The following is a 26495-nucleotide window of genomic DNA, read 5'->3' on the forward strand; positions in this document are numbered from 1 at the left end:
TTAAGATGTAAGAACTGGATAGCTAGAAGCCTGAGCCATTAGGCCAAACAGTTTAAACAATATAAGTCTCTATGTGTTTACTCAGTTGGGTCAAAGTGGTTGTGGGACTGGCGGATGAGAGAGATTTGTCCTGACTGTGGACCAGGCAGGACTGGAAAAAACTCCAGCTACAAATGGCACCCAATGTGGGGAGAGTTTCAACCTAAAACCTGAGAAAAAAGATTCTAAAACAGAGCTAAAAACAGTTCCTAGTTGTCTCTTTCAAGTTAGCAGCAGCCTGACTGTGTGTTTGAGCTACTGGCGGGTTCCTGGCGTTTGCGCTCGACCTGCAGTATGGCGGGAATGAGACCTCTGCAAGTGGCACATTAAGCTGTGTGGTGGATTTAGCCTTTGCTAGTACAAAACAAAAAAAAGAGGTTTCTGGGCTACATACTGCTTTGATAGAAGCATAGACCCACTATTTCTGAGAGTTGATGGCTCCCAGAGCTGGCGGAAAACGTACCACCGCCATGTTGGGAAGCTGAAGTGGGCGGAGCCAGCAGCCACAGCGCTGTTTCAGTCTTAAAATGCTGCAGTTTAAAGCAGTAGGTTCAAGGTAATATAAAAAATAAGCCACGTAAAGATGGCTACCACACAGAGAATCTGGATTATGTTCTCTTTGATATTCGTAACTGAAGAAAAACATTTGATTGCAAAAGCTGTTGAGTTATGCCAAAATGTATATTTTAAAGGTACCTTGACTTCAAAATTTGGATGTAAGGATATGTTGCTTTGGAAAGGAGGCTCTGCTTTTGTTTCCACAGAAAGCCAGAGGCTATGGATTTGTTCCAGATTAAGATACATCAGGTTTGACCAGCCAAGACCCCCTGAAAGATCTCTGATGACACCATGGCCCAGATAATCCAACATCCAGATCGGATTCAAGGCAACTGGCTCAGACGATACACCCTCACAGACTACTCCATAATCCTAAATTTTTCTTTGTGTCTCCATGAGATACAGTGCCCCCTCTCCAGCAGGAAGTAGTAAGAGAAGCTACGCCCACATTCCCAAATATACCAAGCTGGCTTTGGAGATGTGTAAAAGTTAAAACCTTCCTTTTTAAAAAAAAAAAAAAAAGGGAGGGAAGTGCTGTGGGATGGTCTGTATGTCAAATTCTCTGATTGGTCAATAAATAAAACACTGATTGGCCAGTGGCCAGGCAGGAAGTATAGGTGTGACTAACAGAGAGGAGAATTGAGGGAACAGGAAGGTGGGAGGAGACACTGCCCGCTGCTGCCATGACAAGCAGCATGTGAAGATACCGGTAAGCCATGAGCCACGTGGCAAGGTATAGATTTATAAAAATGGATTAATTTAAGATGTAAGAACTGGATAGCTAGAAGCCCGAGCCATTAGTCCAAACAGTTTAAACAATTAAAAAAAAAAAAGTATTCCTGCTTCTTCTCAGGGTTGTGCACCTAATAAGTTACAAAGTCAGGATTTGGCCTCCAAGGCCTATGCTCTCATCCACGACACTAAACTGCATCTCAAGAAACAGCTGCCCTTACCAACATTTCCTTTCTCTGCTTAGGATTTGCTCTGCGCTTTGCCTATCACACAACATTTTTTGTTGTCTTTAGGGGTTCATTGAGTGTGTTTTGAGTGAAGGAATGCATATATGACTGAATGGCTCTGAATCATAGCAAGGTCAAAGGCTTGTCCAAAGGACCCACCCTCACCCCCAACTGTATAATATGAATGTAAGGGTTTTTTTTTTCTCTTTTACTCTTTGGGGACTTGCCACCCAGCTCCCAAATAAATACACCGAGGCTTATTCTTTCTTACGAATACCCAGCCTTAGCTTGGCTTGTTTCTAGACAGCTTTTCTTAAGTTATCCTGGCTACCTTTTGCCTCTGAGCTTTTTACCTTTCTTTGTTTAATATCTCTTTCTTTCCTTCTTACTCTGTGGCTGGCTGTGTGGCCGTGTGGCCGTGTGGCTGTGTGGCCGTGTGGCTGTGTGGCTGTGTGGCTATGTGGCTGTGTGGCTGGCCCCTGGCGTCCTCCTCTCCTCCTTTTCTTTCTCTTCCTTTTTTTTCCCTTCTCTCCTCCTATTTATTCTCTGCCTGTCAGCTCTGCCTATCCTTTCTCCTGCCTAGCTATGGGCCATTCAGCTCTTTATTAGTCCAAATCAGGTGTTTTAGACAGGCAAAGTAGCACAGCTTCACAGAGTTAAACAAATGCAACATCCAGGCATGGTGGTGCACACCTTTAATCCCAGCACTTGGGAGGCAGAGGCAGGTGGATCTCTGTGAGTTAGAGGCTAGCCTGGTCTACAAAGTGAGTTCCAGGACAACCAGGGCTATTACACAGAGAAACCCTGTCTTGGAAAAACAAAACAAGCCTGGTGGTAGTGGTGCACGCCTTTAATCCCAGCACTCGGGAGGCAGAGGCAGGTGGATCTTTGTGAGTTTGAGGCCAGCCTGGTCTACAGAGTGAGATCCAGGAAAGGTGCAAAGCTACACAGAGAAACCCTGTCTCGAAAAACCAAAAAAAAAAAAAAAAAAAAAAAGGAAAAACAAAACAAACAAAAACATATGCAACATAAAAGAATGCAACCCATCTTTGCATCATTAAACAAATATTCCATAGTATAAATGAAGGTAAGACATTCATTCTTAAACTAATATTCCACAATATAGGGAGTTCGTACTTACTTTCTGAAGGATTCGGGCCTCCCATTGCCTTTTCCAAGGCATCCTGGGAAAGGAAGGGAAGGGACTATTCACAGATGAGTGAAGAGAGAAGCTCACAAAGCTGCGTGTGTAATCAACAGTCTCTTCTGCTGCTCCAGGCAGCTGCTGGGGATGGGATTGCAGCCTTCCAGGTTGGGAGCTTCAGGCACTACTGATTGCTTTGTGTGATTTGACAGGGCTGTGGAGGCAAGGCTGATAAAGCCTGAGTCATTCAGAGCCTGGACCAGGAGCAAGGGCCTCCAGGGTGCATTCCACCCATTTTAAGGCCTTGCATGTGGGTCAGTGTTAAAGTTCATGTCCAGGATATTTGGGGCTCCGGTTCCATCTACACCAAACACTGGATTCTAGCTGGGCAGGTGGGAATCTTTTATTACCTATATTGTTGTTGTTTTGAGGCAAGTTTTCACTGTGTATCCTTGGTTGGCCTGGAACTCACAGAGTTCCACCTGCTTCTGCCTCCTGAGTGCCCGGATTAAAGGCATTCACCACCATTCCCTGGAACAGGAAGGTCAGGCTCCTGGGCCAGGCCTGGTAGGACAATTTCTGGTTCTGCCTCTGTATAAATCCATCTTTGTTGACTGAATGTGGGTCCACCCCCATTCCTCCCTCCCTCCTTCCCACAACTGTATGTACATCTGCTGCTAATCAAAACAACCATCTAAGCCGGGCGGTGGTGGCGCACGCCTTTAATCCCAGCACTCGGGAGGCAGAGCCAGGCGGATCTCTGTGAGTTCGAGGCCAGCCTGGTCTCCAAAGCGAGTTCCAGGGGCGCAAAGCTACACAGAGAAACCCTGTCTCGAAAAACCAAAAAAAAACCCAAAAAACAAAAAACAACCATCTAAAAATGTTTGCACTTACGGGGTATGTCTACTATGATCCTTGCATTTTCAAGCCCAATGTGATAGGTGATCTTGATTGGATTAAGAGATACATAAAAGATTAATAAAGCATGCCTTTGGTGTGTCCATGAGGATATTTCTGGAGACCATTAAATGGTGAAGACTTTTGCCTAGTGAATGGTTTAATCTATTGATGGATTCAAGTTTCCGGTATCCTGGAAGGTGGTGGGAATTGTGGAAGCGAAGCGTCTGGCTGGAGAAAGTGAGTCTCTGAAGGCATGCCTTGCGTCTATGTGTGTATACCTTAGTCTTCCTGGCCCTTTCCCATGACTCCTCTCGGCCTCTTTGTCACTTGAGGTGAGCAGCCTCCTGCTCCACAACCTCCCAGTGCCAAGGTGTCCCGCTTTGCCTCAGGCCCAAAGTAATGGAGCCAAACCTTGGGCCCAAACCTCTGAAATCATGAACCAAAATAAAGTTGAGTTTTTTGTTTGTTTGTTTGTTTTTTCGAGACAAGGTTTCTCTCTGTAGCTTTGTGCCTGTCCTGGAACTCACTCTGTAGCCCAGGCTGGCCTCGAACTCATGGAGGAGATCCACCAGGCTCTGCCTCCCAAGTGCTGGGATTAAAGGCGTGAGCCACCACCGCCTGGCTGCTTCTTCATTCTTAAGTCCCTACTGTCCTCTGGTTTGGGGTCTGGACGTCCTGTCTCTTGAAGGGCAATCTCCAGATCAAGGCTCACATGGTGGTAGGGACATGTATTCATTCTCCTTGTACTGAGCAAGCGGCAGTTCAAAGCCAGACCGTTCCTCACTCTCATCATCTCCAGCATAAGATGAAGCTCATCTCTAGAAAGGATCTTCCATGTGGCCCCTTCTGAGAGTGTTGGGGTAAAGTCTGGGGGAAGCAGGATGCTCTCCTGGAAGAACAGAACTGTTAGTCCTTCCCGGGCAGAGGAGGGCTGGTGGTAACCTGGGAACTGAAGACACATGCTTACAAGCTTCCCTCTGCCTTTCCTCCCACACTTGGTGGCCATCTCTTTGAGACTGGGAAGTCTTGTTCTATCCTCTACCTGAAAATGTATCTGGCTTTGGGAATATCAGTCACTGATTTGTTCATCTGTTTGGTAACAACTCCTGGCAGGTCCGTTATGAGTCAGTCTTCGCTAGTGGTGCTTGGTGATACCACGGTGAAGACTGCAGGCGGAGTTCTGATTGTCCAAGAAAGGGGATACCTTTCTGGGACAAAGTGGGGTAGAGAGACAAGAGTTGTAGATTTGTATGGGTATTTCCCCTTCATGGAAACACTCCCTCCCAGAGGGAGGCTTGCAAGACTCTAGAATAGTTCAGAAATTTAAGGAAACTTAGAAGGCTCAAAAAGGTGCGAAATTCACAAGGCCTCTCCCGAAGATTGTATCATCTGTGACTAGCTGGTGAAAGGAGGCACTCCAGAGGACCCAGCTGCCTCCACGTTGTGGAGAGCTCCAGGATGCAGATGTCATGGGTCCTCATCTATGCTGGGGTGGGGCTTTTTGATGATGTAACTGCCTTGGAGCCATCCACGACCCTGTAAATAACCCTTCCCTGTAAGTTGTAAGTAGCCCTAATATACTCATTGGTTCAAGCCAGATTTGGGTGGAATTATTCCTTTTATTTTTATTTTTGGAGACAGGGTTTCTCTGTGTAGCCCTGGCTGTCTTGGAACTTGCTCTGTAGACCAGGCTAGCCTCGAATTCAAAGAGATCCATCCACCTGCCTCTCCCTCCTGAGTGCTGGGATTAAAGATTTGCGCCACCACCCCCTGGCTGCTAAAATATTATTTTAACATATCATCAATATAGTATAAGATTTTTCATATTGATTTTTCAAAATTTGACATGTATTTTATGCCAGCACATTTCTCTAAAATTACATTTATTCATTGTGTGTGTATAAGTGGTTACTCACGCACCACTACGCATGCATGGAGGTCAGAACTTGTGAGAGCTCTCTCCTTTCACCTTGTGGGTCCCGGGGCTCAAACTCAGGTCATTATACTTGGTGGCAAGTGCCCTTACCCGTGGAGCAATCTCACAGCCCCCAAAACACATTTCAAATTAAACTAGTTTCCCTCTGAGCACTGAAGAGCCGCATGGTTACTGCTCCCAGACTGAATAATGTGGATCTACAGAATGTGTGAGAGGAACGAGAAGAGAAGGGGGCCCGCATGCTGTTGGAGATGCTGGCAGCTTGAGGATCTAGACAAGGGAATAGTTTAGAGCTAGGACTCTCAGGATTTTGCCTTAGGCAACCAGCTGATTGGTGGGACCATATTAAGGTAGAGAAGTCAGGGAGAGGTTTGGGGTGAGTGGGTATGGATGGGGTGCAGATGGTGTGTTCTGAGATGCCTTAACTGTTTCCCCAACTCTGTGTGTGTGTGTGTGTGTGTGTGTGTGTGTGTGTGTGTGTGTGTGTGTGTGTGTGCTTATGAGTACGTGCACATGTGAATGTTGGTGCACATGTATGTGGGTATGTGTGTGAGCCTTGGGTATCATTCCTCAGGAGCCATCCACTTTGTTTGTTGGGATGTGATCTCTCCCTGGTACCTGGGACCTGGCGGTTGGTTAGGCTAGCCAGCCTGTGAGCCTCAGGGATCTGTCTCTCTCTCCCTCCTCAGTGCTGAGATTACTACTGTATTCCACTACGCCTGCTTCTCACATACCCGCTGGAGTAGGACTCAGGCCCTTATGCTTTCATGGCAAGCACTTTACTCTCTCCAGTCCCTGGACATGTGGTACTTATGGAGAATCTACGATACAGACATAAAAACCGCTGTTCAATACTCACCTGTCTAATTGTGTGACTGGCCACATGGCCACTCAGAATAAGCAAAAACATCCATCAGTCTACCTTATAGCTGTGTTGGCCTTCTTACTAAGTTATAGTTGGTGGCATATAAGCACATGTGGTATGACTTTGGAAAACTGTCTCTAAGGACAAAGCATTCTGGAGTCTGAGCAGCCATCTTGGATCATGAAGTAAAGCTGAGGGTGTGAAGGTGGCAGGAAACCAGAAGGGTCCTGAGACCCTGAGACTAGGGAGACATTACACCAGACCCAGACTTAGCACCTCTGGCCTCCTTTAATCTAAAATTGAAATAAACGTCTAAGGGTTGGAGAGATGGCTCCATGGCCAAGAATGGGTACTGCTTTGTTAAGAACCTGGTTGGTTCCCAACACTCACATTAGGAAGCTCACAACTGTCTGTAATTCCAGCTCCAGGGAATCTAGCGTCCTCCTTCGGCCCCTTCAGGTATCTGCATTCATATGTGCAGCATGTGTGCATGTGTGCACGCACAAACACACACTAATACACCAATATACACATTTAAAAATATATTTTTTAAAAGGACACAAGGTTTGCCAGGCGGTGGTGGCACACACCTTTAATCCCAGCACTTGGGAGGCAGAGTCAGGTGGATCTCTGAGTTTTGAGGCCAGCCTGGTCTACAGAGTGAGTTCCAGGACAGCCAAGGTGACACAGAGAGATCCTGTCTCGAAAGCCCCCTCCCCTACAAAAAGGACACAAGGTCCTACTTTATTTGAACTGTTGGACATAGAATTTTCCTCTGCTCACAACTGGACGTAATTCTGGTAAATATAAAAACATCCAACGGTCAGTTAAAACTGACGAATCTAAAAGACTGGTCTGGGAAGACTGTCAATAGACTTGAAGTTACCAGTTGATGACTGGCTAGGAAACCATGGCAACGTGAGATCACTAAGGAAGAGAACAGGGTCCAGAACAGAATTCTGAGGAGCACCACATTTGAAGGATGGGCAGAGGAAGAGGAGCCTGCAGAGGAAACTGGAGGGAGTAACCAGAGAGGTAGGGTAAAGCCAGGGCAGCACCGGGTCACAGAAGCCCACAGAAGGGAGGGAGATCCAGACAGGAACATGACTAACACGGGAGAAGGCAGGCATTATTAAATAAGAAGCCATTTTTGCTGGCTTCTACCACCATGGAGCCCCAGAAAACAAATTTCAGTTTCTGCTGTCTCTATTCCTCCTGGGTTAGCTTTCTGAAACTGTGACAAAATCCTTGTAGCTATCAACTTAGAGCAAGGAAAGGTTTGGTTTTTTGGCTCATGTTTTCAGAGATTCCAGTCAGTTGGTCGTGCTGCTTTGGGCCTGTGCCAGTCCTCCATCATGACAGGAGCGTGTGGTACCTCATGCAGTCAGGAAGGGGAGACAGACAGACAGACAGAGGGGGTGAGCCAACCAGAATAACCATGCTCTTTCCAAGTAATCCCTCCAAGAGTGTATCCCCGATGACCTAACCTCTTTCTATGAGGTCTACCTTCTAGAGTCTTCACTACCTCCCAACAGCTCTGGGGGTTGGGCACCAAACCCTCCACATGTGGCCCTTTGGAGGAGCGTTCAAGATCTAGGCTATAACTCTTAAGGAAGGTTCATCATGGCACCTCTGTGCTCAGAGCCCTGCAGTAGGTTCTTTAGAATTAGACTCTAGCTCCTCGGCTCATCCTTTGGCTCCTGCCAAGGTCCGGCTCTCGCCTCTCACCCACACTTTTCCTCAGCACAGGGTGCTCCTCATGTATCTGGCTTCCGCCATTCCTTGCTTGAGTCCACGTGCTTCTATCTGAAGAACGTTCCTTTCCCCCTAAACCCCGCCCACTTTTTATATCCAATGTCAGCTCTTCTGCTCCCCGGTTCTTCAGGCAAAGTGGTTGCCTCCAATTCTGTGCCTTCCGAGCACTTGGCTTATTCCTAGTCACATGTCTCAGTGGAGTCTCACCTGTGTTGATATGTATGTCTCCAACTATCTTGAGAACATGGGAAAACTAATATTGCCAAGCTGGCAGTGCTTCCCAGAGTTAATACAATCCCCATTAAAATATCAACTAGAGTTTTAAAAAAGATTTATTTTTATTTATGTCTATGTGTGTGCCTATGTGAGTTTATGTGCACCTTATGCATGTAGGTGCCTTTGGAGACCAGAGTATGTGTGATCCCCTGGAAATAGAGGTCTAGGCAGTTGTGAGCAGTGTAGATGTTGTGGACTGGTCCCCTGGAAGAACAATAAGCATTCTTAATCACAGAGCTATCCCTTCACCCTCCTCAACTAGAGTTTCTAATATAAACTGATAAATTATAAATTCAAAAGACCCAGAATGGATCAGTGGGTTGTGTTTGTGTTTGAAAGAGTGTCTTTCCATGCAGCCCAAGGTCATCTAGAACTCTCTATGTAGCCAAGGCTAGCCTGGAACTCATGCTCCTTCTGTCTTAGTCTCCCAAGTGCCAAGGTGTGCACAGCTAAGCCTGCTCTGCTTCCCCCAACCAAACCCTGAGAAAGGCAAAGCTGGGGGAGCCCATTGGCTGCTTAGTAATGGAAACAGTTCAGTGACGGCAGAAGGGCCAATACTAGGTCAACGTATTGAAGTACGTTGGAACTGACAGTCCAGAAGTAAACTTTTACATTTATAGTCATTATTTTTGACAAGGGTCTCAAGACAGGTCTTTTCAGTTAATGACACAGGGAAACTGGATATCACATCTAAAACAAGGATATGGACCCTACCTTACATGCGTATAACAATTCACCCAGGCCAGGTCTTTTAAACACAGCACTCAGGAGGCAGAGAGGTGGGCAGATCTCTGTGTGTTCCAGGCCAGCCACGACTACATACCCTGTCTAAAAATAAATGAATAAATCAGATCACTGACCTAAAAACAGAAGCACTAAAACTCTTAGAAGAAAATACAGGAGTGTGATTTGGGGATCACATGACATGATATCAAAGCATAAGTGGAAAAGAAAACACAGACATGTAGCTGCTTTGTTTTTTTAAAACTCTTTGGCTCTTTGAGGGGCCTACTACCCAGCTCCCAAATAACACATGGGGTCTTATTCTTTCTTATGAATGTCTAGCCTTAGCTTGGCTTGTTTCTTGCCAGCTTTTCTTAAATTATCCCATCTACCTTTTGTCTCTAGGCTTTTACCTCTCTCTATTTCTATATACCTTTTCTCTCCTTCTTATTCCATGTCTCAACAGGTGGCTGACCCCTTCTTTTCTCACTCCTCGATCCCTCTTCCCAGATTTCTCCTCCTGTTTATCCTCTCTGCCTGCCAGCCCCGCCTATCCTTTCTCTGCCCAGCTATTGGCTGTTCACCTCCTTATTAGACCATCAGGTGTTATAGATAGGCAAAGTATCACAGCTTCACAGAGTTAAACAAATGCAACATGAAAGAATGCAACACATCTTTACATCATTAAACAAATGTAACACATCTTAAATTAATATTTCACAACACAGACAAATTGTATTTTGTCCAAATTTAAAACTTTTGTGCTTCAAAGTACTGTCAGGGAACTGAAAATAAAACTCACACAAAAGGAGAAAACAGCCGAGAGGTGGTGGCGCACGCCTTTAATCCCAGCACTCGGGAGGCAGAGGCCGGCGGATCTCTGTGAGTTCGAGGCCAGCCTGGGCTACCAAGTGAGTTCCAGGAAAGGCGCAAAGCTACACAGAGAAACCCTGTCTCGAAAAACCAAAAAAAAAAAAAAAAAAAAAAAAAAAAGGAGAAAACATTTATAAACCATGGGTCTTAGGAGGGTCTAGTATCTAGAATATATAAAGACTACAAGGAGGCTGGAGAGAGGGTTCAGAGCTTAACAGCACATACTGCTTTTCCAGAAGACTTGAGTTCAGTTCCCAGCACTCAACATCCACATCAGGCAGCTCACAACCACCTATAACTCCAGCTCCAGGGGATCCGACTCCTCTGGTCTCTGCAAGCACCTGCACTCACATACAGAGACACATAATTAAAAGTAATAAAAATAATTTAAAATACATATATCTCAATAAGTTATCATTCTAATAATCCAATTAAAAAATGGATAAAGGATGTGAGCAAATATTTTTCCAAATGAGATATACAAATAGTAAACACATGAGAAAAGATGATGAACACTGTTAGCTATCAAAGAAACACAAATGAAAACCACAATGAGATACCACTTCACAGCCATCAGACTGTCTATAATTAAGAAGTCATTGACAGGTGGTGGTGGTGCGCACCTTTAATCCCAGCACTTGGGAGGCAGAGGCAGGTAGATCTCTGAGTTTGAGGCCAGCATGGTCTACAGAGCTAGTTCCAGGACAGCCAGGACTACACAGAGAAATACTTTCTCAAAAAACAAAATAAATAAAAAGAAGTCACATAATTTGTCCAGCAGATAAGCCTGATGACCTGAGTTTGATCCTGGGTCCAACATTGTAGAAGAAGAGAATTGACTCCCACAAATTGTCCTTTAACACACACACACACACACACACACACACACACACACACACACACACACACACTTTTTTTAAAAGTCCAATAATTAAAATGTGGTGTGTGGTACATGGCTGTAATCCAAACACTTGGGAAGTAGAGGCAGAAAGATGAGAAATTCAAAGTCATCCTTGGCAACAAACATAGTTTGAGGCCAGCCTGGGCTACATAAGACCCTATCTCAAAATTAACAAATACATGTATATTTGTACATACATACATATATGGCAGGCTGTGGTGGCACACACCTTTAATTTCAGCACTCAGAAGGCAGAAGCAGGCAGATCTCTGTGAGTTCCAGTCTACACTGGGTTACATAGTGAATTCCTGGCCAGCCAGAGGATACATGGTGAAACCCTGTCTCAAACAAACAAACAAACAAATAAAAACAGATGTCAAATAAGTCTTGATGAAGACATAAAGAGACTGGAGTCTTCTACACGGCCTGTAGCCATGTAAAATGGTATAGTTGCTTGGGAAAACAATCTGGCTATTCCTCAAAAGGTTAGCATGAAGTTGCCATAAAACCCCAGCGATTCCACTCCTAGAGAGAGGGGAATTCCATAACCAAAAGAAATGAAGACTTTAGCCACACTAATCTTTCTGGCAGCCTATTTATAAGAGTTAGAAAGTAGCAGGGCAGCAGCAGCGCACACCTTTAATCCCAGCACATGGGAAGCAGAGCCAGGCGGATCTCTGTGAATTTGAGGCTAGCCTGGTCTACAGAGCAAGATCCAGGACAGGCACCAAAACTACACCGAGAAACCCTGTCTCACAAAAAAACAAAAAGCAAAACAAAACAAAACAAAAAAGAGTTAGAAAGTGTGATGAATTTCTTGCTTAGCATGGTCAAGGCCTTAGGTTTGATGCCCAGAACAGAAAAACTCAGATGTCCATCAACGATTGGGAAAGCAAAGTATAGTATACTCGTTCAGTGGAATCACTGTCATAACATAAAGTACTGGCTTACACTTTAACATGCAAACCTGAAAACATTTTCCTAGCAAAATAGCCATAAAAGAACCCATACTGTATGATTCCATTGATACGAAAGGTCCAGAACGGGCAAGCCCAGAGTGGTAGAAAGGAGATTGGCAAAGATTGGAAAGGAATGGGAGAGTAACTGCCAATGGTAATGATTCTTGTTGTTGTTGTTTTCAGACAGTTTACGTAGCCCCTGGTTGTCCTAGAACTTGCCATGTAAACTAGGCTGGGTTTGAACTCAATGATCTGCCTACCTCCCAGTGCTGAGATTAAAGTCACGGGTTACCACACACAGAAGGTCTTCTCTTGGGGGTGATGAAGAGTTTTAAATTTTGATAGGGTACCAGCTACAAAGATAGATGAATACATATTTAAAGCCATTAAGTTACGCACCTTAAGGTTTTTTTTTTTTTTTTTTTTTTTTTTGATGTTAGCTTTGGGCTGACAAGATGGCTCAGTGGGTACAGGCACCTGTGGCTAACCCAGGACACCTAACTTTAATCTCCGGGTCCCATATGGTGAAAGACGAGAATGATTCCTGCTACTTGTTCATGTATTAGGTTTCTATAGCTGTGAAAAACACCATGACCGAAAGCATCGTGGGGAAGAAAGGCTTATTTCGTTATTTCTAGGCACCAGTTCTTCACCGGAGGAAATCAGGGCAGGCATGGAAGGCAGGAACTAAAGTTGAGCCGACAACCCAGGAACACTGCTTACTGCCTTGCTCTCCATGGCTCGCTCAGTCTGCTTTCTTAGCGCAGGGCCGGGGTGGCACCGCCCACAGTGGGCGGGGCTGCCCCCGCATCAATCATTAATCAAGAAAATGACCCACAGACATGCCCACAGGCCGATCTGATGGAAGCAACCCCTTAATTGAGGTTCCTTCCCTCTTCCCAGGTAACTCTAGTTTGTATCAAATTGACAAAAACTACCCACTTAGCCTTCTGATAGCCACACATGAGCACTGTAGCATGGACTCACCCATGAATAAATGTGGAAAAAAAGAAAGCAGGGCTACCTTATGTTGAAATGTAAAATAGGCCTCCATTTTCCTAGTGAAAAGATCCCCCCCGCAAGTTCTTTGCTAGCTTAACTACATTTTAGTATGCCTGACGAATCAAAGTGTTTATTTTCAGGTTGGTTTGTTTATTTGGTTTTTATGTTTTTCAAAATTATCCTCAAAAGAAGGCTGGGGGTGTGGCTTAGTGATAGATTTCTTGCTTGGCATGGGCAAGGCCTTGGGTTTGATGCCCAGAATAGAAAAAAAAATTTTTTTTTTTTTTTTTAAGTATTTCAAAAAAGGAAGACGGAAGGGCTAGGGATACTTTTGAGCAGAGCACTTGCTCAGCTTGTGTGAGGCCCTGGATTCAATCTCCAGCATTGTTGAGAGAGAGAGGGTCGGGGGGAGATTGTACAAATCTCTTATGAGCCCATCTCACAGTTCCTGTCTCACCCTGAGACTGAGGATAAGAAAGTGTGTATGTTTTTATGACAGTAAGGACAAGGTCTCCCTTATCATGACTCATAACCTCTCCCTCCGTCTCACCCTCCTCTCCCTTCTTCCCTATCTCTCTCATTCTAAGAAAGGGTTTCATTTTGCAGCACCGTTGGGACCAGAATGCACTATGTAACCCAGGTATACCCTTCTCCAGTTTCCTGTAGCCTTTGAAGTAATTTACCTGATAAAGGGCTTGGCAAATGACTTCTGTCACCTCCACAGTCTGTGGTCTGGAACCTGTGGGTGACTCATTCAGCTGGAGTTTACCTAAGGATCCCAGTCAACCCGTCAGGAGAAAGTGAGGAGGAAGTCGATTTAGAAATCAAGGCTGGACTTTCCCCAGTGCTGACAGTGATTTATCTTAGCTAGCAGTTTGTTCTGGGCAGGGAGAGCCCAGTGTAAACACCATGCATTGCTGGTTCCGGGAGAGAGAAAACAGGAGCCTGGACACCTGAAAGAGGAGGAGGCGTGTTCTTCCAATTGTGCTTTTCAGCCGCTGATGGGCATGCCCAGTTTACCTAATACCTAGGAAAACTTCCCCATGTTTCAGGAACTGTTAGGTCCTTCAAGATACACAGAACTTTCACGTGACCCCCTAGCCTCAAGAAACGACAGGCCGACCTAAGACTGACAAGTTTAGTAGGAAGTGGTTAGTGATGAGCCCTGGAAATTACAGAGCCCACAACAGGTACACATGCCCTGTGAGCTTTGGGGAAGGAAGACATCTTAGATTTAAGAGTAAGCCAGGAAGGAAAGGGAGCGGGGAAGAGCTAGTTGAACAAAGATTGTGGAATCTGCATGTGGGAAATGCAGGCAGCTGAGGTGTTAGAGGAGCAGCAGGCATGAGATGGGAAGTGTGGGGAGACCTGGCAAACAGAGAGGTGTGTGTGTGTAGAAGGAGGGGGGGCATGCTATGGAAAAGGGCAAAGTCCTTATTCTGAACAGGAAAGAAATGTCTGCTGTAGATTCCTACTGTAGAGCAGACCATTGGGGGTCAAACGATCCTTTCACAGGGGTTGCACATCAGAGATCCTGCATATCAGATATTTACATTACGATTCATAACAGTAGCAAAATTACAGTTGAAGTAGCAATGAAATAATTGTATGGTTGGGGGTCATTATATTCTTAGGTTTTGTAGAAAATAAGTGAATTCGATGGGCGGTGCTGATGCACGCCTTTAGTCTCAGTGCATGGGAGACAGAGGCAGGTGGTCATCTATGAGTTTGAGGCCAGCCTGGTCTGCATTAGGAACTGTATTAAAGGGTTGTAGCATTAGGAAGGCCGAGAACCACTGGGCTAGAGTAAAAGGCAGGGAACCAAGATGTGACAAGTAGTGAGTGGGCTGGATGTAAGGCATTGGAAAAGCAGACAGGAGGAGAACATGATGGATATGTGGTGGGTTTAAGAGGAAGATGCAAATCCAGGGAGGTTCCCTGCTTTCTGGCTTGTGCATGGGGCTTTGAGTGGAGATAAGAACTACAGGGAAGGAAAACAATGTGATGACAGCTAATATTTGCCAGCTCCGTGGACCAGGCACTTGGGTTTTCATGCATTTCCCCCCTTAACTCTTTAAAGCAGATATAATTCCCAATTTATAGATGAAGAAAAGGAAAGTTTGTGATCTGAATAGCTTGGCCAAATCTGCACATTGCACAGTTTTGAATGGTGGAAAGAAAGGAGTTAGAATCAAAGGAATCCATTCCTGGAACAACACTGCTAACCATCAGATGTGGGGTGTGTGTGTGTGTGTGTGTGTGTGTGTGTGTGTGTGTAGTCTGAGGGGTCTGTGTGGAGAAATCTGAGGATGAGAAGAGTGTCCAGGTTCCAGGCCATAGTTAAAAAACATGAATATGGGTGAAACTTGTAAGTTGAGGGTTGATCTGAGGACCCCTGAAATCAAAACAGACGGAGGGTTAAGGGCCCACAAACGAGACAGAAATCAACCCCTTCTGTTCTAAGTCAAAAGACATGACTGATCGCAAAGAAACAGGAAACTAGGCAATTTCAAAGAGCTTTGGCAAAGAGACATCTACCAAGTTCGGGGAATATATTAATTATCATAGTTGCAATGCTGCCTAGTAATTATCTTAGGTAGTAAGCATTTTGCATAAATAGCATTAATTAGTATAGGAGAAGTTTCCTAAACTCTGTTCCTGGAGATATTAATGTTTGGGCTAAAAAAAAAAAAAAAAGAACTTTAAACTCAGCACATGGGAGGCAGAGGGAGACAGATCTTTGTGAGTTTGAGGCCAGCCTGATCTACACAGTGAGTTCCAGGACAGCCAGAGCTACGTAGTGAGACTTGGTCTTAAATAAAAAACAGAAAGGCTTTGGAGGGAGCTGAGGAGCTAACACCACTAGCTGCTCTTTCAGATTGGATGTCCTTGGGCAGTGAACATCTTGTACAATCATACATCACAGTTGTGACCTTCAGACCTTGGAAGGGGCTGGAAGCTAATGAAGGTTGGGGAAAGAGGGTATTAGCTCTCTTTCTCCAAGAAGTCCCTAAGTGTTACTCCACAAAAGCCCCAGGTGGATGATCCATCCTCTAGCCCCTCCCCACATGTGCCCCACCCCTCATTCATTAACACAGGCTTACATCAGAATACCCCCTGGATGTAGGGATACCCCAGGCCTTTGCCCGGTGGAGTCCCTGACTGAAGATGGGAAAAGACAGAGCTGTGGAATGCAGAAACCCGAGGGGATGATTTTCCATTTTGTCTGACACATAATGAATACTCAATTATGATACTCCCAAGCAGGGCAGGCTAAGGCCAGAGCAAGTCTGACTTCTCACTCACGGTTTAGGTCAGGGGAGAGAAAAAGATGGTCACGGGAGCTGTGCCAGGCAATTTGCTAACATCCAGAGTGGCCAGAATGTCTGACCTCCCGCTGAAGACTCTATTACGCACACCCTTTAGATAGACCCTTTGTGAATCAAGGTTTGGGAAGAAAAAAGACATTTCCTGGTGTCCATCTCTTCTGGGTTGGAACACCATGAAAAGAACCTTGGAGAACACACTTACACACATACACATGCACACCCCACAGTGTCTGCTGCCTGAAGTTTTCCAAGGGAACTGACCTAGCAAGGGGTCTACTTTTTTTTTCCCGAGACAGGGTTTTTTTAATGTAGCCTTGGTGGTCCTGAACCTCTCACTGTAGACCAGGCTGGCCTCGAACTCAGAGATCCACCTGCCTTAGCCTCCCAAGTGAGTGTTGGGATTAAAAGCGCGCGCCACCAATGGATGAAGGTTTTAAAGACCCCCTCAGAGCTCATACCTATAAGCCTTCCGTTCAGTTCCTTCTGGTCCTGTTTAACTGGACAGGTGGGGACCACTGACGGCAGATGGTCCTCACCTCTATCCCCAAAGGACCCAAGGGCCATAAACCGCAGCGGCTGTACCTCCTCCACTGTTTTTGAAGATAGTGGTTAGGGTCCCAGCTACAGGTAGGGAGAATGGCCATGAGATTCGTGAACAAAGGCTGAACTAGAAGCAAGAGACCTTTCCAGAATGTGAGGGCAACTGGGGGCCCTTGAGGACTGCTTATGCCTTTACCATGGGCCTTGGGCTGTTCTGCTCACAAGTGCTGTCAGCCGAGGCCGACAGCGTCCTGTGTTTTCCTTCATCCCTGGTGGTTTCTGTCCCCTCCCCGCCTCTTTCCAAAGTTGGGACCTGGAGGCCTTCTTTTCTGAGTCTGAGATCTCCATCCCTCCACTCTCCCGTTCTCCCTTGAATCTGGGGTCTCCACGCCCCACCCCCTTCTCTCTTCCCCTTTCTGGGCCTCCTCTCTTTATACCTCCCCAGACTGGCCTCTCCAGGCTTGGCCCGAGAGAGGTGGTGGTGTTGTTGGGGGGGTCGGCATGCTCCTTTCTCCTCTTCCAAAGGCCCCCGTGGCGCGCCCCCCCCCGCCCCCCCCGGCTCCAGCTCCCCTTCCCCACCCCCTCCTCCGCCCCGAGGCATTGTGGGAGGAAACAAGATGTGGAGCGAGAGCGGCGCGGGGAGAAGCCCGCAGTGCGGGGCCGGGCGGGCGCAGCCAATGGGGAGCGCGGACGGCGGCGCGCGCGGCCGGGGGGGCGGGGGCGGGGCTCTATTTCAGGGCCGCGCGTCGGCCGCGCTCAGCGGCGGAGCGGAGCGGACGGCGGGAGTGCAGCATCGGGGACGGACGGACGGGCGGGCGGGCGGGCTGCCGGGCGGCGCGAGGCGTGAGCGCGGGCGGCCGGGGGAGCTCGGGAGGGCGGACGGCGGCGCGAGCGCTCGGCTCCGGGGCTGCGGGGAGCAGGCGGACACCGCGGCGGCAGTGGCTGCTGCTGCAGGACGAGCCCAGGGGACACCGCCCCTGCCCCGCGCTCTGCTTCAGCCCAGCGCTGCTCCCCAGGGGCCTGTGCGGACTCGCCCTGCGTGACGGTGAGCCCGGAGCGGGGGGCCGGGGCCCGGGGGCCAGCCCTACCTACCTACCTCCCTACCTCCCTACCTACGCGCTGCTCGGCCCGAGCTCCGGAGGCCCCCGCAGCCCCCCGGGGGAGCCCGCCCGCGGTGCGGGGAGGCCTCTAGGGGTGTGAGGCGAGCGGGTGGAGAGGGCTCGGGTATGACGCGGCTTCTCCCGCCGCCGCCACCGCCGCCGCCACCCTCCGGGGCGTCCTTCCTGCAGAGAGAGGTCGCCCGGTCACTCCGGCGCCGCTCCAGGCCTGGCGCGGGGAGGGCGGAGGACTGGCCGGGGCCTTGCGGACCCGGCGGGGCGGCGGATGCGTCTCTTTCAATCCCCAGATGCTGCTGCCTTTCGTGGTCGCTGCCCTCTGGAGGACGGGATGGGGGGTGTGGGGGTGTGTGGGGGGGTGGGGGGTACGGCCCCCCTGGAAATCCAAAGCGAAGCAGTAACGTTTGTACATGTTAAGGAATGGTGCAAGGCGGTCCGTGGCATTTGGAGGCTTGGCCTTTTTTTTTTTTTTTTTTTTTTTGTCGCAAGACCGGGGACAGGATGAGAACTGTCCTGGAGTGCTCCTTTTCGTTTTCACAGGAGCTACTGGCTCGTGACTCAGGAAGCTGGCTTGGGGCCCTTTGGCCATCTTTTTATCTGGAGGCCCAGCTGCCCCCCCCTCTCCACTCCCCCTCCCCCGGGAAGGAAAGGCTAGCTGGGCATCCAGCTCCCTCTCCTTTCTCTCTGGCACCTTGGATAGGGGTTGCTGGGGCTCGGCCTCACCTTTCTGCGACGCCTGAGGGGCCAGGGGTGAAGAATCGTGGCATTGTAGTCACAAGACCAGCATTATGTAATCGCAGGCTCTCTCTCGGAGAGTAAAATAGCTTTTAATTACTGTGACAAAGTTGATCCTTTGGACTTGAATGAGGCAGTGAAGCAGGTGAGCTTTTTTTTGGCAAAATGGTGCCAATTTCATACTTCGTTGTCTGTAGCCAGACTCCACCCCCAACCTCTGGATTTGTAAACAGTGGTAACCTGGAACAGGCCACCGGGTGACATTGTTGTTTCTTCACTTCTAGAAAGGTCTAGACACATCGATGCCTTTTGCTTTGCTCAAACCTCATGGAGATCGCCCCATTTCTCTCGTTCCAGCCACTGTTTTTAAATGTGATTGTTTGCCCAAGGTCATAGAGCTAGTCAGCCTTGAACAGCAGCATCTCTTGACCTTTTCTTCACCGCCACAGATTCCTTGAAGCTCCAAATTTTCTCTGGGGTAAGGGGTTGGGGGCCTCTGATCTAAACACTAGCCAGTGTCTGCTTAAGTGGAAGAAGTCTTGCTTCATTGGACAGTGTCAGGCCAAGGTGCCTTGGGTTCAGTCAAGGGTTGCCTTGCTTGGCAGCCGTCATGTGTACATTCTGTGCATTTGATGTTCTGAGTTCTCATCTCACCCAGTGGGTAGTGTGGACTCAGATAAGTAGCTGCTTGGAACCATACCAGGAATCTCTCCCGGAGCAGTCAGGCTCCTTTGTAGCCGGGTGTCAGACTGACTCAGGGGATAGCATCTTTTTTTTTCCTCCATTGGGCTAGACCACAACCAGTGGCGCTTTTTTGGACTTGAGGTGAGGGGAATCAATACTGCTGTGTGTGATGATGGCACTGGTCAAGGACAGGGGCAGGATTCTGTGGCTCATTTCATTTGTTACAAAGTAGCTCACATAACCAGAGGCTGCCAGGGTAGAAGGGTCCATGCAGGATCAGCTTGGGAAGTCTGGTTGCCTGCTGGATGGTGAATGTCATGACCCAGAAAGCCGGGCCATGAAACAAGACTATAAAAATATTAACAACCTTTTCCTTAGTCCTCACATGTCAGTGGCGCACCCTCTTCCATCCCTGTCCTCGGTCCTGTGTTTTTATTGGGTCTCATGGTAGCTGAGGCTGGCTCTGAATGCCTAGTCTTCCTACCTCTCTCCCCTCCAAGTGTTAGAATTTCAGGTGTGAACCACCACACCTGGCCCTGTTTTTATTTAAGGGAAAGTTCTCGGCTTTCCTGTCAGGATAATAAGATATTTCTCCAACTTTTCCCTTCATTAATGCTTTTGGAATGAATAAAAATAATTTTTACATGAGGAAGCAAAAATTCGGAGAAATGACAAATCATTGTTGGCTGTGACTAAATTCTGGAATTCCACAATTATATTGCACTTTAAAGATTGAACATGGTAGTGAGGAGAGTGGAAGGATGGGGTGTGATGGCATGTGACTGCTTCTCTAGTTAGAGGTGTGCCAGCCCCCAATATTTAAAGAGGTCATGATTACCTCTTTGCCACCAGACCCTGTGTATGAAGCTCCTTTTTTTGTACCAAAGTGGAGTTGGCCTTTTTTTCTATGAGGAGACAGTGATTATTTTATATTTATTTAGGCTTTGGGGGCAGAATAGTCTTTAGGACTCAGCTCTGCTGTTGTAATGTTTTCCTGTAAAACTTTGGATTTATAAAAACAGGTGTTGGTTGGTTGATGGACAGACAGCCCTCTTGCATAGACTTCTCCTTGTTTGCAGATGCTCTCGTATAACCTTAGTTAATTCTTAAACAACCTCCAATTGAGAGCTGACCTCATTGCTAAAATGGAAGTAATCGATACAGAAGGCCAGATTACCTCGAGACTACAAGTGTTCACAGGCAGGACCAGAGACCAGGGATACTAATTTCTAGCAGGTGTTTTCTGCTGTGAGACCAATGGTATTAATCTGTTTAGGTGTTAACCACTGGTTTTATCCTTAGTGTAACGCTGCAATCCCCATTTTCTAGACAGTGGCGTAAAACATGAAGGTAATGAACTTGCTGAAAGATACAGTTGGGGTGCATTGTTGTACGGCTATCGGTGTTGTACTGCAGTTCAGAGTGTGTGAAATACCTATCTGTTAAGAGTGAGACCATTCATTTTTGTGTGTTTTTAAAACATGACATCTTACATCTACATTTCTGTTTAAACTTGCCCTGTATTTCCAAGAAGTAAAGACCATATTTCTGCTGAAAGCTTGTGTCTCTCCCCCCAACTCCTCCCCCCTTTTTTTTTGAGATGGAGCTTTTACTGTGTAGCTCTGGCTGGCCTGGAACTCCCTTTGTAGACCAGGCAGGCCTTGAACTCAGAGATCCGACTACTTCTGTCTCCCAGGTGCTGAGATTTAAGGTGTGCTCCACCATGCCCAGCATAAGCTTCCTCTTGATGTCTCTTGTCTGTGCTTCATGTATTTCCACCTTCTGTAGTACTCTCCAGCCCTGAGGCTCCCAACCTCAGTCTCTTGGCCACACTGAGAAGTTGTCAGCTTTACGTTTCTGTTCCCACTGCAGTGTCACGATGTCTGACCGGAAGGCAGTGATCAAGAACGCAGACATGTCTGAGGACATGCAACAGGATGCCGTTGACTGCGCCACACAGGCCATGGAGAAATACAACATAGAGAAGGACATTGCTGCCTATATCAAGAAGGTAAGCCAGGAGTATGAGTGAGGATCGACAGCTGAGCTGCATTGGAGGGGTGGGGGTCGGGGCAGGCAGCTTCTGAGAAAGTAGGTGTAGCCCTTCAGACAAAACCCTGCAACTGTGTAAAGCAGCTGGATTGTGGGGTGATTCTGAATTGCCAAAGCAGTCGCCTTAGTGATTCTTGATGAGAGCTCTGCTGACACTGGGTTAGTTTTGCAAATAATTATGTCACTGCAAGGCATTAGGGAAGGGAATACTGTGCAGAGAAACTTCAGAACTAATATTACTGTCCCAGTTGAGAACTATTCAGTATTCAAAATTAAATAACATTAAATGAATACTGGATGATTCTGAACAGATTTTTAGGGAACTTCATCATTTACAGTGGTGTATCCTTTATAATCCTCATGATATGAACCATTTCCTTTTCCCTAAAAAAGACTTAGGGTCTGCATATCTGCAATATTTACTATTCTTCCTATGTTCTCTTATTTTTAAAAGATTATCTTATGTGTATGGGTATTTTGTCTGTGTGTATGTCTCTGTACCACAGTGCATGCTTGGTACCTGTGGAGGCCAGAAGAGGCTATCAGAACCTCTGGGACTGGTGTTACAGATGGTTGTGAACCACTATATGGGTGCTGGGAATTGAATTCAGGTCCCTGGAAGAGCAACAAGTGTTCTTTTTTTTGTTTTGTTTTGTTTGTTTTTGTTTTTCGAGACAGGGTTTCTCTATGTAGCTTTGCGCCTTTCCTGGAACTCACTTGGTAGCCCAGGCTGGCCTCGAACTCACAGAGATTCACCTGGCTCTGCCTCCCGAGTGCTGGGATTAAAGGCGTGCGCCGCCACCACCCGGCGCAACAAGTGTTCTTAACTGCTGAGCCAACTCCAACAACCCCCTCCCTACATTCTCAGATCTCTGAGTTCAAGGCCAGCTTGGCCTATATGGCAAGTTACAGGACTTGTTTCACAGAGAAACCCTGTCTGGGAAAAGCCAAGGGGGGAAAACCAACCAACCAACCAATGACCTTGAATATTCAGTCTCTTGATTTCTGTAGGGACTACTAGGAAATGATAGAGAAGAAAATCTGTACTGGTTCAACATAGGTGTAGGTTTTTTTTCCTGAATATTTTAAATGTATGGTTGGTTAGAACCCACAGAGGGCTGACAGTATAATTTTTATAAAAATGGCTCAACATTAGAGTTATTGAAAAATTCCTAAATGGGGCTGGTGAGATGGCTCACTGGGCAAGGGGGGTTGCTGCCAAGCCTTTTGACCTGAGTTTGATCCCAGAAACCCACATGGTTGGAAGAAGAGACTGGACTCCTGCAAGCTGTCTTCTAACTTCCACCTGTGTGCTATGGCATACTCCACCACCCCCAAATAAACAAGTGAATGTAAACATTTAGAAGAAAAAGTCCTAAATGAATACCTGAGTGGAAATGGTTACCACTGAAGAGGCAGCTGAACCAGGGGTAATAGCATGGGCCCCTGATTTCTAGTCAAGACCCATGTGTTTTGTTCTTTGTTTTATTTTATATCTTTTATTGTATGAATGTTTTGCCTTCATGTATGTCTGCCTGACACGTGTGCTTGGTCCCTGTGGAGGTCAGAAGAGGGGATTAGGTTGTTTGGAATAGGAGTTCCAGGTGGCTGTGAGCCACTGTGTGGGTGCTGGGGCATTTGCAAGAGTAGCCAGTGCTCTTAACTGCTCTCCATCTCTCCAGCCCCCAAGACCCATGTCTTAACTAGAGGCGTAGGCCCAATCATTGGTCTTTTAAGCTCTGGACTTCTAAAAAGGATGCATAAGAGTGTGGTGGCAGTCTGCATTAGTAGTAAGATGTGCTCAGTTGGGTCTCCAGTTTCACAGAACTCTTGTTCTCCTACCCTTGAAGGATAGAATCAGACATGGAAGTCATGAAAACTTCCCTTTGTATGGAGCTAGGGGTACAGTCAGTCCTACATGATTGATGTCTTTGCCAGTTCACCCAGCAGGAGAAAATAGACTCATAGTCTCTCAGCATGGGAGGAGGAGGAGGAGGAGGAGGAGGAACCCTTATGTGGCTGGGGGGTGTGTGTGTGTGAGAGAGAGTGTGTGCGTGAGTGTGAGTGTGTGATGACTTTCCTCCTTCAGACAGTCTAGAATCAGGATTGGAGTTACATTTGGCTTTCTTTGTTCCTTAGTACCTCCTAGAATTGTGTGGTGTGGGTGCTTTTAGGAAGTTAGACAAGTATATGGAGCGTCCAGTGGACAAGAGCTGTGAGGCCGCCTTGATGTGCCCGTGGTGGAGGACTCCTGCCCTTTCACGGTTTGTGGAAGGGTATATCCAGAACCGTGTGGGCTGAGTCCCAGTGTGCTAGGGAACTGTCTGGCTCACAGGGCTTACCTGGGGATTGTGTAGAGGGAGGGAATTAGTGGGCATATCACACATGGTGCCTGCCATACAACTGTTCCCTGGTACTTCAGTAGTCCCCGTTTGTTCCTGGGTGGAAAGGTGGTTTAGTAATGTGTGAGGCAGTGAGTGATCAGGTCCCACTTTACTATGCTGTATGACATCCTTGAGGAGTCATGGGGTGGGCGGGTCTGGGTGTGGGGTGACTAGAGGATGGAGAGAGGATCGGGGTGTAGAGTGCTAGAGCCTTGGCAGAGAGGAATAATGGAGCCTTTGTGGCGTTCCATTATTGATGAGGGAGGAGTGCCGTTGCCAGTCTTAGACCTGAGCCCTGAGGCCCTGGGCTGGGGCGGCAGGGTTGGGGTTGGACACCGGCCCAGGTGGGTGGGAACAACACGATACACGTGCTGGAACTGCTGGGAGGGACCCCGTCCCGAGTCCCCTTCCGCAGCCCTGACCACCTCCCTGTGTTTTCTTTCCTGTTCAGGAGTTTGACAAGAAATATAACCCCACCTGGCACTGCATCGTGGGCCGGAATTTTGGCAGTTATGTCACACACGAGACGAAGCACTTCATCTATTTTTACTTGGGTCAAGTCGCCATCCTCCTCTTCAAGTCAGGCTAGGAGGCCGAGGAGAAGGCGTCAGTGGCGGCGGCGGCGGCAGCGATGGCCAACAGGCGGCCTTGCTGGGACTGTTTTGCACTTGGGCCAGCATCAGGAAGTCCTCTCCAATGGCTGTGCTACTGCATGGACTGTATACTCGATTTCATGTGTGTGTCGCAGTAAACAAAAACCAAACTTCTTTCTGTTTAGTTGCCTGGGGAAGAAGGCTGCTTTATGTTTATTTTTTTTAAGACTTTAAAAATATTTTTTTGGTTGTACTGCACTAGGAAGTCTCTCCCACCCTCCTTTTCTCTTTCTCTCCCTGTATAAAAGAAAAAGCCCTCAGCAAAGCCCGAGAGACTAGGAGGCTGAGGGCTAGAACCAGGTCTCTGGAGGTGGAGATCTCGCTGCAGCTGCCTCTTCCTGGGGTGATGCTGCTGGAGGAGGGCCGGAGGCTGTGAGGACAGTGGTAGGATTGGCAAGGAGAGGGATAGGAAGTTGGGTGGGGGATTGCTCTAGTACCAGGGAGAATATTCCACTGAACTGTGACTTTATTACGGCTTGGGGCAGGGTGGGTGGGTGCAGTCTTTAAGAGCCCTGAGATGTGTTTGTGGTGTGGGATTGGGGAGCAGACTCGTCTTGCTGTCTGTCTGTCAGGGTTTCTAAGTAAGGGCTGTGTCTTTGTGGGTTCCCTTCCTTACTCCTCCGGCCACCATGGCATGGAAGGCTGTGGGGAGTAGGATTAGCTTGACTCTTCCCCTTTCCCTTCTTCCATCCGCTCCCCGCTTAGCCCTTGGTTCTTCTCATTCCTCAGTTCTCTGAGAGCAGCCCTGTTGGCTGGCAAGGGAACTCCTGGTGACTGTAGTTCCTTAGTTAGGTCTTAGCGATCAAACCAAATCAGCGTCCCCTTGATTCTTCCTTGTGTGTTTGTGTTTGTCTGTGTGCGTGTGTGGGGTGGGTCTGGGGTAGAAGGGAGGGGAGGGCAGGATAGGTGGACTCTGTAGGGTGTACGGGGATGTAGGGGGCACAGTTAGTTCCAAGTGGACTTCTGTTACCTGTTGGGGTGAGGACAGGTTGGTGTCACACCATCCTCCTCCCCTCAGCCATCGAGCGTGGACACCCTGCTTTGCCCTGTGGCTGGCTGTTCCTGGGGAAGTTTTTGGGAAGGTCACCCAGGACAAGATGGCCATACTGCCATCTGCCCTGGAGTTGGATCTGGGGGCAGGGTCAACTCTTGGCTGGTCCCGGCCTCTTGTGGGAAGTGGGAATGGAAGAAGTGAGGGCCGAGAGGGGCTCCTTGGAACAGGTCTGAAGTACAGTAACAAGCTCGTGAGTCAGGACGTGGAGAAGGGCTGTGAGTGGGAGGACCTTCCAGAGAGTGCAAGGGAAACCTCGGCTGTTGTTGACATGATGGGGTGGGTGGGGATTGTCATTGCCAATTGAGCTGCTGGTTCTAATGAATCACATTCAGAACATGGAGTAGGGTTGACACTGTACGGGGTGGGGAAATCTAGCTTTTTTCCCCCCAGCCCATCCTTGAGGGTGGGGGAAGGCAGGAGAATGTCCTTTCCTCCAAAGCCCTTAGTGTATGTTGAGCTTTTTTTTTTATCTCTAAAGTGCTGGCAGGGAGGGTGGGAACTAGTGACTGAGTTCCCTGTTCAAACCTTTCATTGGGTACAAGATTGAATGTTTGATTTTAGGTTTTATTTTTCTTAATGAACGTCCAGATGTGTGTTTCTCCCTGCCCTCCAAGACTCTGGCCAGTTGGAAGTGTCTAGTTTTTGTTCATCTCTCATTTCTGGTGCAGGGACTGAGACCCTGCTACATCTATGCTCTGCATCCACGCCTCTTTTGGACATTAAAGGTCGATTGATGCACTTCTGAGCTGTTGGGGTTTCTTTGGGGGTGTGGGGAGTTGGTTGGCCTGGTGCTGTTGGTGCCACATAGTGGGTGGGGTAGGGTGGTCTTTCCAAAGGTGAAGAGAATGGAGTGTGTGCCCAGTGTGTGGTGGTGGTAGGCAGGGCTTCAGATTTGAATCTGGTTTGCTGGCTCTTGGGAAGACTGCCTGTGCGACAGTGAGGTACCAAGGGATCAATTAAGGGACTGAAGACCCCGCCTTGTTGCTCAGCCTTTTCTGGTTAGTAATTGACACCTGGAGCCTTGAGGTGTACCAGGACAAGGCCTCAGTTCACAGTTCA

General features: G+C 47.7%; 1 protein-coding gene and 1 long non-coding RNA gene across 2 annotated transcripts; one reads left to right on the forward strand and one right to left on the reverse strand.

The window, feature by feature from the left end:
• Positions 1-10166: 10166 nt before the first annotated feature.
• Positions 10167-17284, reverse strand: LOC128122346 (uncharacterized). Its single transcript, XR_008222409.1, has 5 exons — positions 17197-17284; positions 16678-16840; positions 13574-13843; positions 11159-11267; positions 10167-10369 (listed from the first exon to the last, which is right to left on the reverse strand). It is a non-coding gene; the product is annotated as an uncharacterized LOC128122346 (long non-coding RNA).
• Positions 17285-17600: 316 nt separating this feature from the next.
• Positions 17601-26174, forward strand: Dynll2 (dynein light chain LC8-type 2). The gene is made up of 3 exons (XM_052756870.1): positions 17601-17804; positions 21166-21304; positions 24181-26174. The coding sequence occupies exons 2-3, from the start codon at positions 21173-21175 to the stop codon at positions 24316-24318; spliced, it is 270 nt and encodes an 89-aa protein (XP_052612830.1). The 5' UTR covers positions 17601-17804; positions 21166-21172; the 3' UTR covers positions 24319-26174.
• The last annotated feature ends 321 nt before the right edge of the window (positions 26175-26495 follow it).

This window comes from Peromyscus californicus, unplaced genomic scaffold (assembly GCF_007827085.1).
Source record: "Peromyscus californicus insignis strain IS unplaced genomic scaffold, ASM782708v3 Scaffold_3__1_contigs__length_106647218, whole genome shotgun sequence".
Classification (NCBI taxonomy): domain Eukaryota; kingdom Metazoa; phylum Chordata; class Mammalia; order Rodentia; family Cricetidae; genus Peromyscus; species Peromyscus californicus.